The sequence below is a fragment of the Phyllostomus hastatus genome, unplaced genomic scaffold (assembly GCF_019186645.2).
Source record: "Phyllostomus hastatus isolate PE091 unplaced genomic scaffold, TTU_PhHast_1.1 phas_contig_402, whole genome shotgun sequence".
Classification (NCBI taxonomy): Eukaryota; Metazoa; Chordata; class Mammalia; order Chiroptera; family Phyllostomidae; genus Phyllostomus; species Phyllostomus hastatus.
In genome coordinates this window covers 3,681,204-3,694,352 of record NW_025333873.1, presented here as the reverse complement: position 1 = coordinate 3,694,352, position 13,149 = coordinate 3,681,204, and the positions used below count along the sequence as shown (strand labels likewise).

Genomic DNA, 13,149 nt, shown 5'->3' with positions numbered 1-13,149 from the left:
GGAACAAGATCAGAGAAAACACTGCCTCCCAGGAAAAGGAGGGGACACTATGTAAAAAAAAAAAGAAAGAAACAGAGAATAAAATTGAGCTCTAAGCAATCAAAAGTGTGATGGCAGAAGTGACAAACTAAGTTAGAGTTGGAGATGAAGTTGAGGAAAGTTCCCAGGAAGAAGAGCCAAGTGATGAAGATGTAAATTAACAGAGAAGAAGATGCAAAGTAGAAGACCAACACAGGATGTACGACACTGGAACCTCAGAGTTCCGGGAAGAGAGAGCAAAGGAAACAGAGGGGAGAAGTTATTAAAGAAAGAATTCATAGAAACGTCCTTGAACTGAAAGATGGCTCCCACCAAATGGGCCCTCTGTGTGCTGGGGCCTGGAGAGCAGGAGCCACACTAACTCACGCTGTTGGTGATTTCAGAATAGTGGGTGCCAAAGCAAAGACCCTACAAGTTTCCAGGAAAAAAAGGGAGGGTCACAAAAAAGATCAGGAAACTTCTCAAAAACAACAGCAAAAGCTAACATGCAATAGAGTAATGCTTTCCAAATTCTGAAGAAAATTGACATCCAACTTATACTTCAACTCCCTCTAAACTCTCCATTAAGTGAGAGGGGAGAATCAGGCATTTTCAGATATATAAGGCATCAGAGCATCTACCTCCATGCACCCTTTATCAGAAAGCTACTAAAGGATGTGCTCCACTGAAACAAGGGAGTAAACGGAGGGAGGGGGAGATGAGAGACGGCAGATCGAAGCAGTGGTGAAAAGAACCTGGATGACGGTGGAAGGGGATCCCAGAATGACAACCTGTACCAGGCTCAGCGGGCTACCCAACCCCAATGCGAGCGGGCCTGAAGGCTCCAAGAGAAAATTTCCCAAGAAAATGAATGCATGAACAATGTCTTACTCCTGAACGCCTGGAGAGGAGATTCAGATAGTTAGCAGAGGTTTGGTGTCGACTTAATGATAACGTAGAAGACTAAGCAAAGACAATGGTTACACCAGGAATGGCAACAACAGCAAAACATGTGCAGAAAGGGCAAGCTAACCATAGTCTATTTCATGGCTCAGCTCTGAGTAGGGCATGCAGTCATAATAATGTAGCAATGCATATGAATCTGACCAAAATTGTTATATAACTATTATATAACTATGTTAGGAGGGAATGATGTGTAGGAGGAGCGTAGGGTGGGAGGGTGAGCTAGACCTCTTCTCTAAGGGGAAGTCCAAGGCCGAGCTATGGAGAAGGGGCAACACAAGTGTGCTCTTCAGCGACACAGAGGCAAAATAGCAAGAATCAGCTGAGAGCTGAAAATGGTTGCCTGCAGAGAAGGAAGATAAGGCTACCCTACACATAGCAACTTGACTGTTGGTGTGCATAAATAACTTTTATTTACAATCTAAAATAATCATGATAATCATAATTTTAAAATGTACTCCCACCCTGCCCCCCCCTACTTTGGTGATTTCTCAAGAGACCAAGTAAATATGAGGACTTCTCATTGCCGAAAGCCTCAGCAGTGAGCTCTTGCAAGCTGTTCTAAGCAGAGAGGCCCTGCCTTTAAACAGAAAGGCTCAGAGAACTGGGGATACACGGAACCCAGCGTGGAGCCGAACCCTCGGGAGCCAGACCTGGAATGCCTCCTGGCACCTCAGGCATGTTTCCCAACCACTCCATGTTTGTAGAGTTGATGCCCGGATAGAACATAGTAGGTGGGGGGGGGGGAGGAGGAGCTGGGCACAGCCCGCCCCCCTGCAGGTACCCCGGAGGGGGAGGTGGGAAGAGGCCAGAGGAGCTCAGGGTCCCCGATCAGTGCGCACACTTCCAGCAGCCCCCGTCTGGGACCCCGAAATCTCCCCACAGGTCCCGCCACCCACAGTCCCAAGCCCGGAAACTAGAACCCCAGGTCACACCACACCACTGCTCATCCGTGTTTACAGAAAGCAAGATTGTTATTTACGAGAACAGAAACACTGAGCTAACTCACGGTTAAATACACCAAACAGAGCCGAAGACGAAAAGAAAACAGAGCCCTCGTGGGTGGAAAAGGGAGGGCAGGGTCAGCAGGCTCATCCCCTTACCCTCGGCTGCCCAGGCCGCCGTCTCCCCTGCTCCGCGCTGGCGGGCAGGCCCTTCCCGATATTGACCAGCCCGCTTTGTCCACGAGCGAAACCAGGTTACGAAAACAGAACTTTCTTCCCCGACCCCTTGAGACCCTGAGCCTGGTGACAGCAGGCCTGGAGCTGCCTGGGTGCCATCTCAAAGGAGAGCTTTTCCCGAGGAGCGTTCTGGGCAGCGTGAGTCACGCAGCTCCGTCCTGGGGGCCCCTGGGGACGCGGGGACGCTCGAGCCCCCGCCGCCCAGCAAGCCTCTCCTTGCTCGTTTTGGGAAGTAAGTTTTCTGCTCCATCCAGGATTGGAAAGACATAGAAATTTTAGTCCGAGATCTAAACCCACAAAAGTTCATCTGAGGACTAGTGACGGTTCATGAAAAAATGCTTGACAACCAAAAACAAGGGGAGAACAATAAGGGTGGGAAGGGATATGTATGGAAAGAACTGCTCTTGCTTCTGGGATTAGATCTTTCTTACCTTTTTTGTTCTAAAACGAACATTTAAAAAAAATAAAATGATGGTGATCGTGGTTGAAGTATTTGTTAATGTCCTTACTTGGAAACATGGAGCGTTGACATCTCTAGCTAGTTCTTCCTCAAAGAAAAGAATCGGGCTGGGGTGGGGGTGAATTTCATTGACTGAGAAAGTCCGAAGTCTGGGACCCAGGGTGGTAGGCGACACAAATACAGCAGGACCCAGTCCCAGGTCCAGGCCACAGACGAGGAGGGCGAGGAGGGTGAGGAGGGCGAGGAGGGCACCGTCACATGTGCTCTGTTCTCCTTTTGATGCCTACGTGTGTGCCAGAACGCGCCAGCTAACCACTTGGCCGGCCCCACTGGGTGCCCTTCGGTGACAGGAAGCTCATTCCTTCAGTGCACAGTTCAGATGATTGCAAAGTACTTCCCTGTGTTGTCAAAAACCTGTGTCCTTGCACCCGGCCGTGTGCCTGGAGGGACCCGGAGCTGGGCCTGTCCCATTTCAAGGACAGCCGTCCCCCAGCAGGAAAACAAGCTCCATGTCACACCCCTGCCTCCACCCAGTTTTCTTTGGTTGGGGTCTGTTTTCTCCCCCCGAGCCCCAATCGTTCCTCCTGTGAAGGGTCTTGCCTAGGATCACACGGCTAGTATGTGAGTTCGAACCCAGCTCCTCTGCTCCTGGCCCAGTGCCCTGTCCCCCAGCTCTCTAGGTGTAACAATGGCTCAGTGTCCTCCATTGATGAGATGGTTCTGAGTGTTCAGAACCAGTTGGAAAAGCAACAAAGAGACCCAAATTTCAAAAAAAAAAAACCATAAAAACAGTCAATGTGATCCCAAGAAACACATCTGCACAGAAAAAAGTATGGAAGGAAATAAGGCAAGATGGCTGTGGGCGACCCAAGGATTTTTATCGTATTTTGGCTCGTCTCTGTTTTCTGGGTTTTGTTTTTGTTTTTTCACAATGACCTGGTTTTTATTTGTATGATAAGATAAAATAATGACCATTCAGGAAGATGAAATATGTAACCTTATCCCAAGACCCCCCTCTCAGTTTCCAGCCACCTCCCAACGAGTAAGCTCCCGGGGGTCCGGCGCTCCAGAGGTGGCCCAGGTCCCAGCCCACCCTGTGGCGTGGGCTTCACGGCAGCCTGGCCTTCCCGCTGCACCGTCCCCCTGGCCTGGCTGCCAAATAGTGAGCCCACAGCCAAGCAGACCCAGACCACCCGGGGTCATCCCACCCACCCTCCCGGACCAGAAGTGGAGAGCCCCGCCTGGGAGTCGGTCTTGAGCGCCGGGCCGAGCTCCGCCATCAGGTGGGCAGGTCGGTTCCCTCTCCAGGCCTCCGAGATTCAACAGGTAAGTCGAGGATGGAGAGCCTCTGACAGACATCGGACTGGGTGGTCTCCAAGTTTATTTCCAGGCTTAACATTCAGACTTCCCGGGACTGACCAGGGACATCACCCCCACCCATTTGCCCTGGCCTTTCTCTGGGCTGCCTCTCGGGCCCCTGAGTGGAACATCCGGGTCTGAGAGAAGTCCCAGCCTCCACGGGTATGTGTGTTTGAGCCCATGCGTGTGTGTGTGTGTGTGTGTGTGTGTGTGTGTGTGTGTGTGCGGGGGCCTGTAGGGGCGTGGGGGTCTGTAGGGGTGTGTGTGTGAGTAGGAGGGGCCAGAGGGACAGGGTCCCCATTCTGTACCTGGCACAGGCACGTTACCCAATTATTCCACCTTTTGAGGACTCTGCTCCTTTCCTCTCCGAAACCCCAGCCATCCCACCGCCGCCACCTCCCTTCCCATACCCTGTCTTCCCTCTTCCTCCCTCCAGGTCGAGCCCCAGCCCTGTGTTCTTTCTCTGCCTCTGACCTAGAGCAAGACCTGTCATCTGCAGCCCTTGTCGACTGGGCGCACCCCCCCCCGCCCGCACCGGTGTGGCCTCCCCCTGAGACCACCTTCCGCTCCAGGCCCCTGGCCCTCTTCCAGGAGCGCCCACCGCTCTCGGAGCGTGTTGCTCCAGACAGAAACGGAGATGGGTTCTGCTGCACACTGACAAATCCAAAGCATTTTTCTGCCGAGATCCAAATGAAAAATCAGGAAGCCTGACGCCACCATGATTTGTTAACCTGACATTGCCTCTCTACGCATTGAACAAATTTTAATTAAAATCTCAGGAGCGATTAGAGAGCCCTTTCACTGGGCACCTCTGGGCTCTCCCGGGTGCCCTGGGGGAAGAGCGGGGCCTTTTCACAACAGGGACAAAGGCTCAGGGATGGTCCCTAAAAGGTCGGGAGTGGGGGGCTCTGGCGGCTCAGGCAAGCACAGCCTGCTGGAGCGCAGGGATCCCTGGCAAGCTCACGGACACCCCAGCCATGCCCACCACACCACCCACTCCACGCGTGAGGACACTGAGACCAGCGCTTGCAGCCCCTCCCCAGGTGTCCGTGACACCACCCGCAGCCACCCCACCATCCTGGACTCACCCTCAGCGCCGGCAGGGAGCTGACCTGGTCCATGGTCAGGGTCGCCTCCTTGTAGTGCTTCCCAGGTGGGCAGAGCTTCAGGAAGGTGTCATGGATGCTGAGAGGAGAGAGACGTGATGGGCTGGGGAGCAGAAACCAGAAAGCCCCTTCCCCCCACCGCCGGACTCTCTTTGGAGGAAAGGGACTCAGGACTGAATGACACAAAAAAGGCAGTTACACACCCGTCCGCCCTTCCGGAAGCATCCCTGGGACTCCAGTGTGCCTAGCACGCCATGGAGGACGCAGGGATGAGCCAGGCAGGAGGGAACGTGAGTGAACGTGCTCCGGGACACACTCTGCAAGTGTCAGTCAGCGGAAGCCAGAGCTGGCGGGGACTTCTGCCGTCACTCAGTCCAGTCCCTCCTTCACAGCGGGCGGAACCAGCAGGGCCTGGCCAGGCCCACCTTCGGCCCAGAGAAAAGAGGCCTCTCTGTGCGTGTGGCCGAGTCAGGGTGAGAGCCCAGCTGCCTACAGTCAGCCAATGACACCACTGCTGCGGGCCCAGCCTGACGGTTCTGAGGACCAGTGTACGGAGAAGCCGTCCTCATTGATCCTAAAACTGGTGCCTCTGCCTGGAGGCCCCGCCCTGGTCCAGGGGATTTTGCTCATGAGTGACAGGCAGGGGGTAAGGTGCTGTGTGACTGCTGAGAAGAAAGGGACAGAGGGAACTCCGTCCCAGGCCAGGAGAGGACGCACCCGCCTTCTCGAGTCTCCCACCCAGGTTCAGGGAGAAACTTCCATCCACATCAGTCCTGCAAGGGCCACCAGGGACTTTGACAGGTTTGGGAGGGAGCCGAAAATTGGGGCGGGAAAGTCCCGGGTGGGGGCAGGAGTGGGGGACTGAAGGACAGCAGGGACCAGAGGCGAGCCATCCTGCGGGGCGGGGGTGGGGGAGCGGTAGGCATTGCCGGCTGCAACCTGGAGGAGTGTTTCATCTCCGTTGCTGTTAGAGCTGCAGGTGGGAGGGGACGACCCAGAGCAAGCCGACTTTCAGTAAATTCTATTATTTGTCACGGGTTCTCCGAGGCCATGTACCCATTTGGCCGGTGCCCAGGGCAGACTGCTCCTGCTGCCCCAGTGTCCCGCTGGGCATCCCTGCCACACGCTGCCAGCTCTCAGGGACATTTTTCATGGAGACAGCATGCCGGTCTTACAAGGACAGGACCATTACCTCTGGTTTACAGATGAAGAAATGGAGGCTCAAGGAGGCAGAATAACTTCCCTGAGGCCACACGGTGCTGAGAGAGAGAGCCAGAGCTGCGGACACCCCGGCGTCCTCCCTGGAGCCCACAGAAGGGAGACGTTGGGATGGCTGGGGGAGACAGGACACCCCTCTCCTGCCCCGGAAGCCCTCTTTACCAAGCTCCGTGTGCTGGGGGCGCTGCAGCACCTTGTCTCACTGAACCTGCCCAACGGCCCCTGGGAGAGGTGTAGGGGTGATCATTTCTACAGATGGGGAACCGAGGGGCAGCGGAAGGGGCGCGCACAAGGTCAGGAGGCTTGGAGAGAGGGAGTGGGGTCTGACCCCTAAACCAGGTCCTTCGGGCTGAGAGTCCGTGCCCACCCAGGTGAGAGGCTGGTAGCCCCACACCCTTGGAGAGCCTTCTGGGGAGGGGGTGCCATGGGGAAGGGCCCCGCCCGGACTTCATGCCTTCCCAGGCCGCTGCAGGAGTAGGCTGCTCACACATGAATCGTGGCTGCGACTCAGCTGCCACAGAATATTCCCCTCCTCCAAATATGGATCAGCTGGCTCTAAGTGGAGCTCCGAATTAATCACTAATGGACTCAAAGTCAAAGTCATTTAAAAAACTCACACACTCGGCCTGCCAGAAATCATGCAGCCCAGGCTGTGGCTCCTTCCGCACCTAGCCCAGACGCGGGGAGGGGCCGTCTGCGGCCCGGAGAGGAGGGACCAGCTCCACGGCTCACCCTCGGTGGGACCTTGAACCTGCCACATCCCCGCTCAGGCCTCAGTTTCCCCTGTGTAAGGTGCGTCTCCAAGATCCCTCCAGCCCAGGCATTCTGCGGCTGCCCCTTTCTCTGGTACCCCGGCACCCCTTGCCTCTGGGGCCCTGTCATTCAGTGGCTTTCAACTGGGCCCCTCGTTAGAATCATGCAGGGGGCTTATGAAAGGGTCTGTGTCCGCCCCCAGACATTCCCACTGAAGGCCGGGGAGGGGAGCGGACGCCTGCAGATTCTGTGAGCGTCCGTGTCTCCACGGCGCAGGCAGGACTGAGAGCTCGGCTCCAGCGCAGGCCTCAAGTTCCACTCCTCTGGGCCCGTCCCGGGCTCAGCAGCCTGGGCGTGGGGTCCGCAGTCCGCTGCCCCGGGGTCAGCCCGCGGTGTTCTATAAATAGCGCTGTCTTTAGCCTGGACGCGTGGCTTCTAGTCCCCTGATCGGCCACTTCCCAGCTGGGTGACTTGGGCAAATCAAACCGACTCGGAGCCAGTTTCCACAAAGGGGAAAGACAGCACCAGAAAAGTAACAGTGACCGCACTCCGGGCACCGACCCTCGCGCCGGGCCCTGCCCTTGCACCTGACACGGAGGTCACCCTGTAATTGTCCTGATGTCGGCCACGCCAGGGCGGGTTCCATTACGCTCACGTCACACTGTTTGTGTAAGTGTGGAAGCGGAGGCCCAGCGAAGGTGAGAAACTCACCCCCAGTCACACAGCCAGGAGGTGCCAGAGCTGAGGCTCGAACCCAGGCCTTCGGTTTCCAGGAAGCAAGCCTGTCCCCTCTCCACCCGCTTCCAGCTCCAGGAAGACCAGGAGCTGACAGCCAGGACAGAGCGTGGAGACCGGAAAAGCCCCCATTTCAATGGCTAGAAACTTCTCCTGTGACGTATCCTCGCCTGTGGGATCAGCTCTTTGTACTAAACCTTTACTATCCCATTATTTGTAAAACTGAAAACCATGAACAGCTTAAGTGTGCATTATAGGGGCTGGTAGAGTGCATTATGGTTCTTCCACAGGAAGGACGGCTCCCCAGCCACTAAAAAAGAAGGAGATGCCAAAAAAGAAAAAGGAAAAAAAGAGGCAGATCTCATGTGCTTTAAGTAAAACTAGCCCAGATGAAAACTTGAAAAATAATAATAATAAATACTGCAGTGAGAAGGAGATACGATGTCTGGAGGCTACATATGCAGGTCTGTCTGTGAAAGACTCTTCTGGAAGGCGAACTGAGGAGCTGACAGCGGTGGCCAGCCTGGGGAGAAGGCCTGGGAAAATGGGAGGGAAGCGTTCCCTGTTTTGCGTAGAACTTTCTAGGCCGTTTGAGTTTTCTAGCCACGCTCACACATTACGCTTCAAAATTCGACTTCAGTTTTACTCAAGAGTTACTTTTGAGAAAATCTCAGCAGGGTGGTAGGATATGAGTCACTTGGAGTTTTGTCCCACTTTTTGCTATGTTTTAAAAAATGAGGGAATTTTCATTTTTAAAGGAAAACCACGCGGCCCCACGACTGCCCCTGGTCTCCGCAGCTCCCTGTGTCCTGGCCGAGCCCGGGTCCCCACTGGTGCCCAGGGAGTCTCTTGCTGGTGGCAAAGTTGTCGCCCACCTGGGCCTCTGAGCAGGAAGTGTGGCTTCCGCGCTGGCCGTCGTGGCTGGGGAGAGGGTTCCACTCCTTAGTGTCTAAGAGCCGTCTCCTTTCTCCAGCCTCCCCCGCCTCACGTCTCGGTGGGCTCGTGGACCCTCCTAGCCAGTTTTGGTTGAGCACCTGGTGTGGGCTGGGCGCTCACCCATCTCTCGCGCCTCCCGCTCCCTCTGCGATCCCACGAGGGGCTGTGGTGATGGGTGCGGTTGGCCTGGAGCGCCCCCCACTGGACAGAAACCTGCACAACGGCGGGGCCTGTGCTTCTGCCCACTGCTCCCCCACTGCGCCCCTCACAGCGTCCACCCCTGCCCCCACCGAGGAGGGGCGTCAGGCGGAGGTGGGGGGTGGTAAGAGAGATTCAGTTAGTGCATCACAGATACCCAGTGGGCAAATGGTCCAGATGGGCTTCAGACCTGTCTCCTGAGTCCTGCCTCCTGTTCTTCATTATCCCGGGAAGGCCCCGTGCACCTCTGTGAGTCTACAGAGAAACCTGCCTCGGATCCCGTAGCAGGCTGATGTTTCACTGAACTTGGCCAGGCCTGGGACTCGTGACCTCAAACCCTTGGGGGCTGGGGTGCGCCTCTGCCTGTCCTGTGCAGCCTCTCCTCCGGAGCTCTGTGGCTGTGAGCAGGGACCCCACTAGGGGCCGGGGCACAGTCCCAGCTCAGGGGGAGGGGAAAGGGGGGCCCTTTACTCACCACAGGATTTCATTCCTGGTCAGGAAGGTCAGGGCCTACAACAAACCACAGAGAGGGGACCTGCCCACTCCGTCCAGCCCCGCCCTGGCCTCCCTCGGGGCTGGGGTGGGAAGGTGCCTGCTCTCATCCCACAGCCCGGGAAATGGGGGTACCGCGTTAGCTCCCTCAGTAGCTCCCTAAGGCAGTGGCCGCTGAGGACATGGTGCCCTTCCCCCCTCACTGTCTCTGATGGCCTTGGGAAGGGGGGGTGGGCACTGGCCTGGAGAGGGGACTCACTCCCCTGTTGAAAGACTGAAAACTGGGCTCTAGGTAGGGGACACGTGGGCAGGAGACAGGAGAGGAGGACCGGGCTGGGCCTCGGCAAAGGCGAGGGCCACCCCTACTCTGACTCCAGAGCTTCAGGTAAGCGCTTTCCCGCCCGCCCACTCCTCCTGCCCCAGGAAGCTCCCACCTCTGCTCCAAAACCCCAGCCTGACCTGCCCACCTGGTACTCCTCCAGGTCCTCCCAGTGTATCTGGTACCTCAGACATTGCCCCATGCCGGCCACACCTTCTTCTCGGCTGGCAGCAGAACCTTTGCCCCAAGAGCTCACCAGTCTGTGTGCCCAAGTGATCTGGTTGCCATGGTGACCTACATTCCACCTCCTGCCCGTTCTACCTGAGCCCCTGAGTGGGCAAAGAGATGGGTCCCTTCGGCTCCCTAGGCGAATAGACACGACCTCCTAACCAGCAAACAGAAAGGCAGCCCACCAGCAGGGTCGAGTGCCACAGGGTGGGCTCAGGAGTCACACTGCCTGGGTCCGAGTCCCAGATCTGCCCATGTGGACAAGACGTGTGGCCTTGGGCGAGTTACTTGGCCTCTCTGTGTCTTAGTTTCATCAGTTATAAGACGCGGATGATAACCATGAGATTGTTGTGAGGATTATTTGGGTTCATACAGGTAACAATGCCTAGCATGTAATAGGTGCTCACTAAACGTTTGCTCTTAGAACCATGTCCCAAGCACTGTGCCGGGTTTGAAGACACAGAAATGAGTATGAGTAGACCCTAATCTCAAAAGTGGGCCAAAGAGCCCCCAGAGGGGCATTCCACCCCACCTATCAGGGTCTCTGCAGGAGCAGAGGGCACATTCAGATAAGGATAATTTGAAGAGGGTCTAAAAAAAGGAATGTTATGGACAAGGGCACAGTAACAAGGTCAAGGTCGGGGTGTAGAGAAGCCACCCAGGCCAGTACAGGATCATGGGGCTAGTCACCTCAGAGTTGCTACCAATTACGAAACACACATGGAATCGATACCCCAGAATCACTCCCTCTTCCGCTCTCCTGCGGGGACGAAGAGCCAGAGAAGTCACCACAGCATCAGCGTCACCGGCCAGGGGGAGCCTCCCAACGCCATCGCCCGCCGCCGCCTCCGGGGAGGGGGCAGGCCACCCCTCGCCGTTCCCCTGTGCTGTGGCTCTCCCGGCTCTCCTCGGTGAGCACTCCGAGGGCTTTCTGCCGAGCTAACTCCTGTCTCTGGAAACCAGCTGCTTGTTTGCCTCTGTCTGTCCTCTCGGAGCTGGAGCCCCAGGCCCTCACTTACCTGGCGGACACAGGTGAGGGGCACCTACCGTGTGCCAGGAGCCCGGCCTGACCCTGGGGAGAGAGGAGCGGATGTGGTCTCAGCTCTCAAGAAACGGATGCTTGCCCCACAGACAGACACTCAGGGAGACTGAGCAGATGTCATCAAAGGCACGACAGGATGGTTACGACTCTCTAGAGGAGGCGAGACCCCTGGGATGGCAGTCTGCGTGCAGGTGGTGACATTGAGGTGGTTACGTAATGTCGTGGTCAAGAATATGGGCCGGCCACCTCACCTCGGGCAAGTCAGAACACTATTCTAAGCCTTAGTCCCCTCATCTATAAAATGGGAATAGTAAATCCCTACTTTATAAGATTAATGCAAGGATAAAATAAAATGTTAATATTCGTGTAGCGAGGTACCTGGCACATAATGAGTTCTCAGTAAAGGTCAGTAATATTGCTACTTTTTACCATTAAAGCTGGAAGAAAAAGTCAGTAATGAAACCCCATCTTCTGCTGAGCCCGTTCTGAGCTCCCACCACCCTTTATCGAGCAGCTTCTCTCTGCCGGGTGCGCCCGTATCCGCTGTCTCCAGTCCTGCACGCCGAGCTCCGTGAAGCCAGCAGGGTGCCGCTCCTTCACTCTGGGGAGGGTGGAAGCTGGTGGGGCTCCGTGATGCTGTGGGAGGGATGCTGCACGCGGGCAGGCAGGGCACGGGAGGACCCAAGCCTGGACTGCGGGTGCAGGCCCCGGGGATTCCCACAGCGAGGGGTGGGAGCCAGGGGAGCTGTGGGTGACACCCCCAGAGGCGGCTTCCCCCTCAAGTCTCACTTAGTCCTGCCACGGGAGGTTCCAGTGACCATGCGGCGCAGACGGCAGGTGCCTGCAACACCTGGTGGACACTGGCTGAAAGGAAACAAGGCCAAGAACATCCCTGCAGCCCAGGGCTCTTAGCTATGTATTCAACGACTGGGTACGGAGGTAGGCAGAGGAGAGAGTGTGAACGGAGCCCACTCAGGAAAGGCAGCCTCCCTTAGACAGTGGTAAGTGTCAGAAACACAATAAGGCAAAGATGCGGAGCGGGCGGGGCAGGAGAGGCTTCCCGAGGAGGCGCGACCCGAGGGACAAGGGGCGGCGAGCCAGGCTAGGCTGGGCGGGTGGGGGGGGGGGGGGGAGGCGCTTTTCAGGCCCAGAAGCTGACAGAATTTATGGCACGGCTGGGATGTCACTGTATCTGTTTACAGACTGCCTTCCATTTTGAAAATAATACAGGTTTGCCAGTTGTAACTGTGATATAAAGTTTCCTTTATAAATATATCTGTTTCATGAAAAGAAATAGGAGCCCTCATAAGTAAAATGTTAAGGAAATAATTGTACAGGTGGTGGAGGACTATGCCAGAAATCACAAGGTAGCTCTCTCCCCATGCAGGTAACCGAGGTTTGCAAATTCTGCTACCCTCTTCTCTCCCTCGGTTTCATCCCCCCACATCCTTCCCAGCCTGCCCTCCCCCCACCACACACAGAGGCTCTCTGATTCCATCCTAGAGACGGTTTTCATGGGTTCTTACAAATAACAATAGTAGCAGTAAGAATATCACCTGACATTTGCATATATCCCTTTGTCATTCCAAAGTGCTTTTCGATGCATCACCTCATTTACCCCAGAAATAAAAGCCTATGCTCCTTAAAAGAAAAGAAACAAAGAAAAATCCCCTCCACCATGTGAGTCTTCCTTCAATACACTAACCAACCAACAGTCCTTGCCCGCCTCCACCAGGGATTTTGGAGACTCCTCTCCAGCAGGGGTTTTGGAAGGGGTGTAACTGAGCAGCGGCAGGCCCAGGCCTGCCCCACGGTTCTCCTGCGTCCTCCTCAGGCCTGCCCTGCCCCAGCCTTCACTGCGTGGGAGGGAATGTGCTCTTTTGCAAGGTTTCTGTCATCTTGCAATGAACACCAACTATTCAAGCTGCAGCCCCTCCGCCGACCTCGATTTAGGTGTCTCCCAATAGGGCTGGGGGGGAAAAAAACAATTTTGTATTGAGAATGTATAAAGAACTCATAACTCAACAGAAAAAGACAAATAGTTCAGCTAGAAAATGGGCAAAGGGTTTGAATAGACATTTCTCCGAAGAAGGGATTCAAATGGCCAGTGAGCACATGAAAAGATGCTCCTCATCCTTAGC

At 55.7% G+C, this 13,149-nt stretch overlaps 1 protein-coding gene across 1 annotated transcript in view; it reads right to left on the bottom strand.

The window, feature by feature from the left end:
• The window catches only part of CIB4 (calcium and integrin binding family member 4), a 43,825-nt gene extending 33,885 nt beyond the window's left edge, over positions 1 to 9,940 (bottom strand). Inside the window, exons 1-3 of the mRNA XM_045844703.1 lie at positions 9,887 to 9,940; positions 9,403 to 9,437; positions 5,070 to 5,166 (exon numbers count right to left, since the gene is read on the bottom strand). Coding sequence (XP_045700659.1) covers positions 5,070 to 5,166; positions 9,403 to 9,437; positions 9,887 to 9,940 — 186 coding nt within the window. The remainder of the gene's footprint in view (positions 1 to 5,069; positions 5,167 to 9,402; positions 9,438 to 9,886) is intronic.
• Positions 9,941 to 13,149: the final 3,209 nt, after the last annotated feature.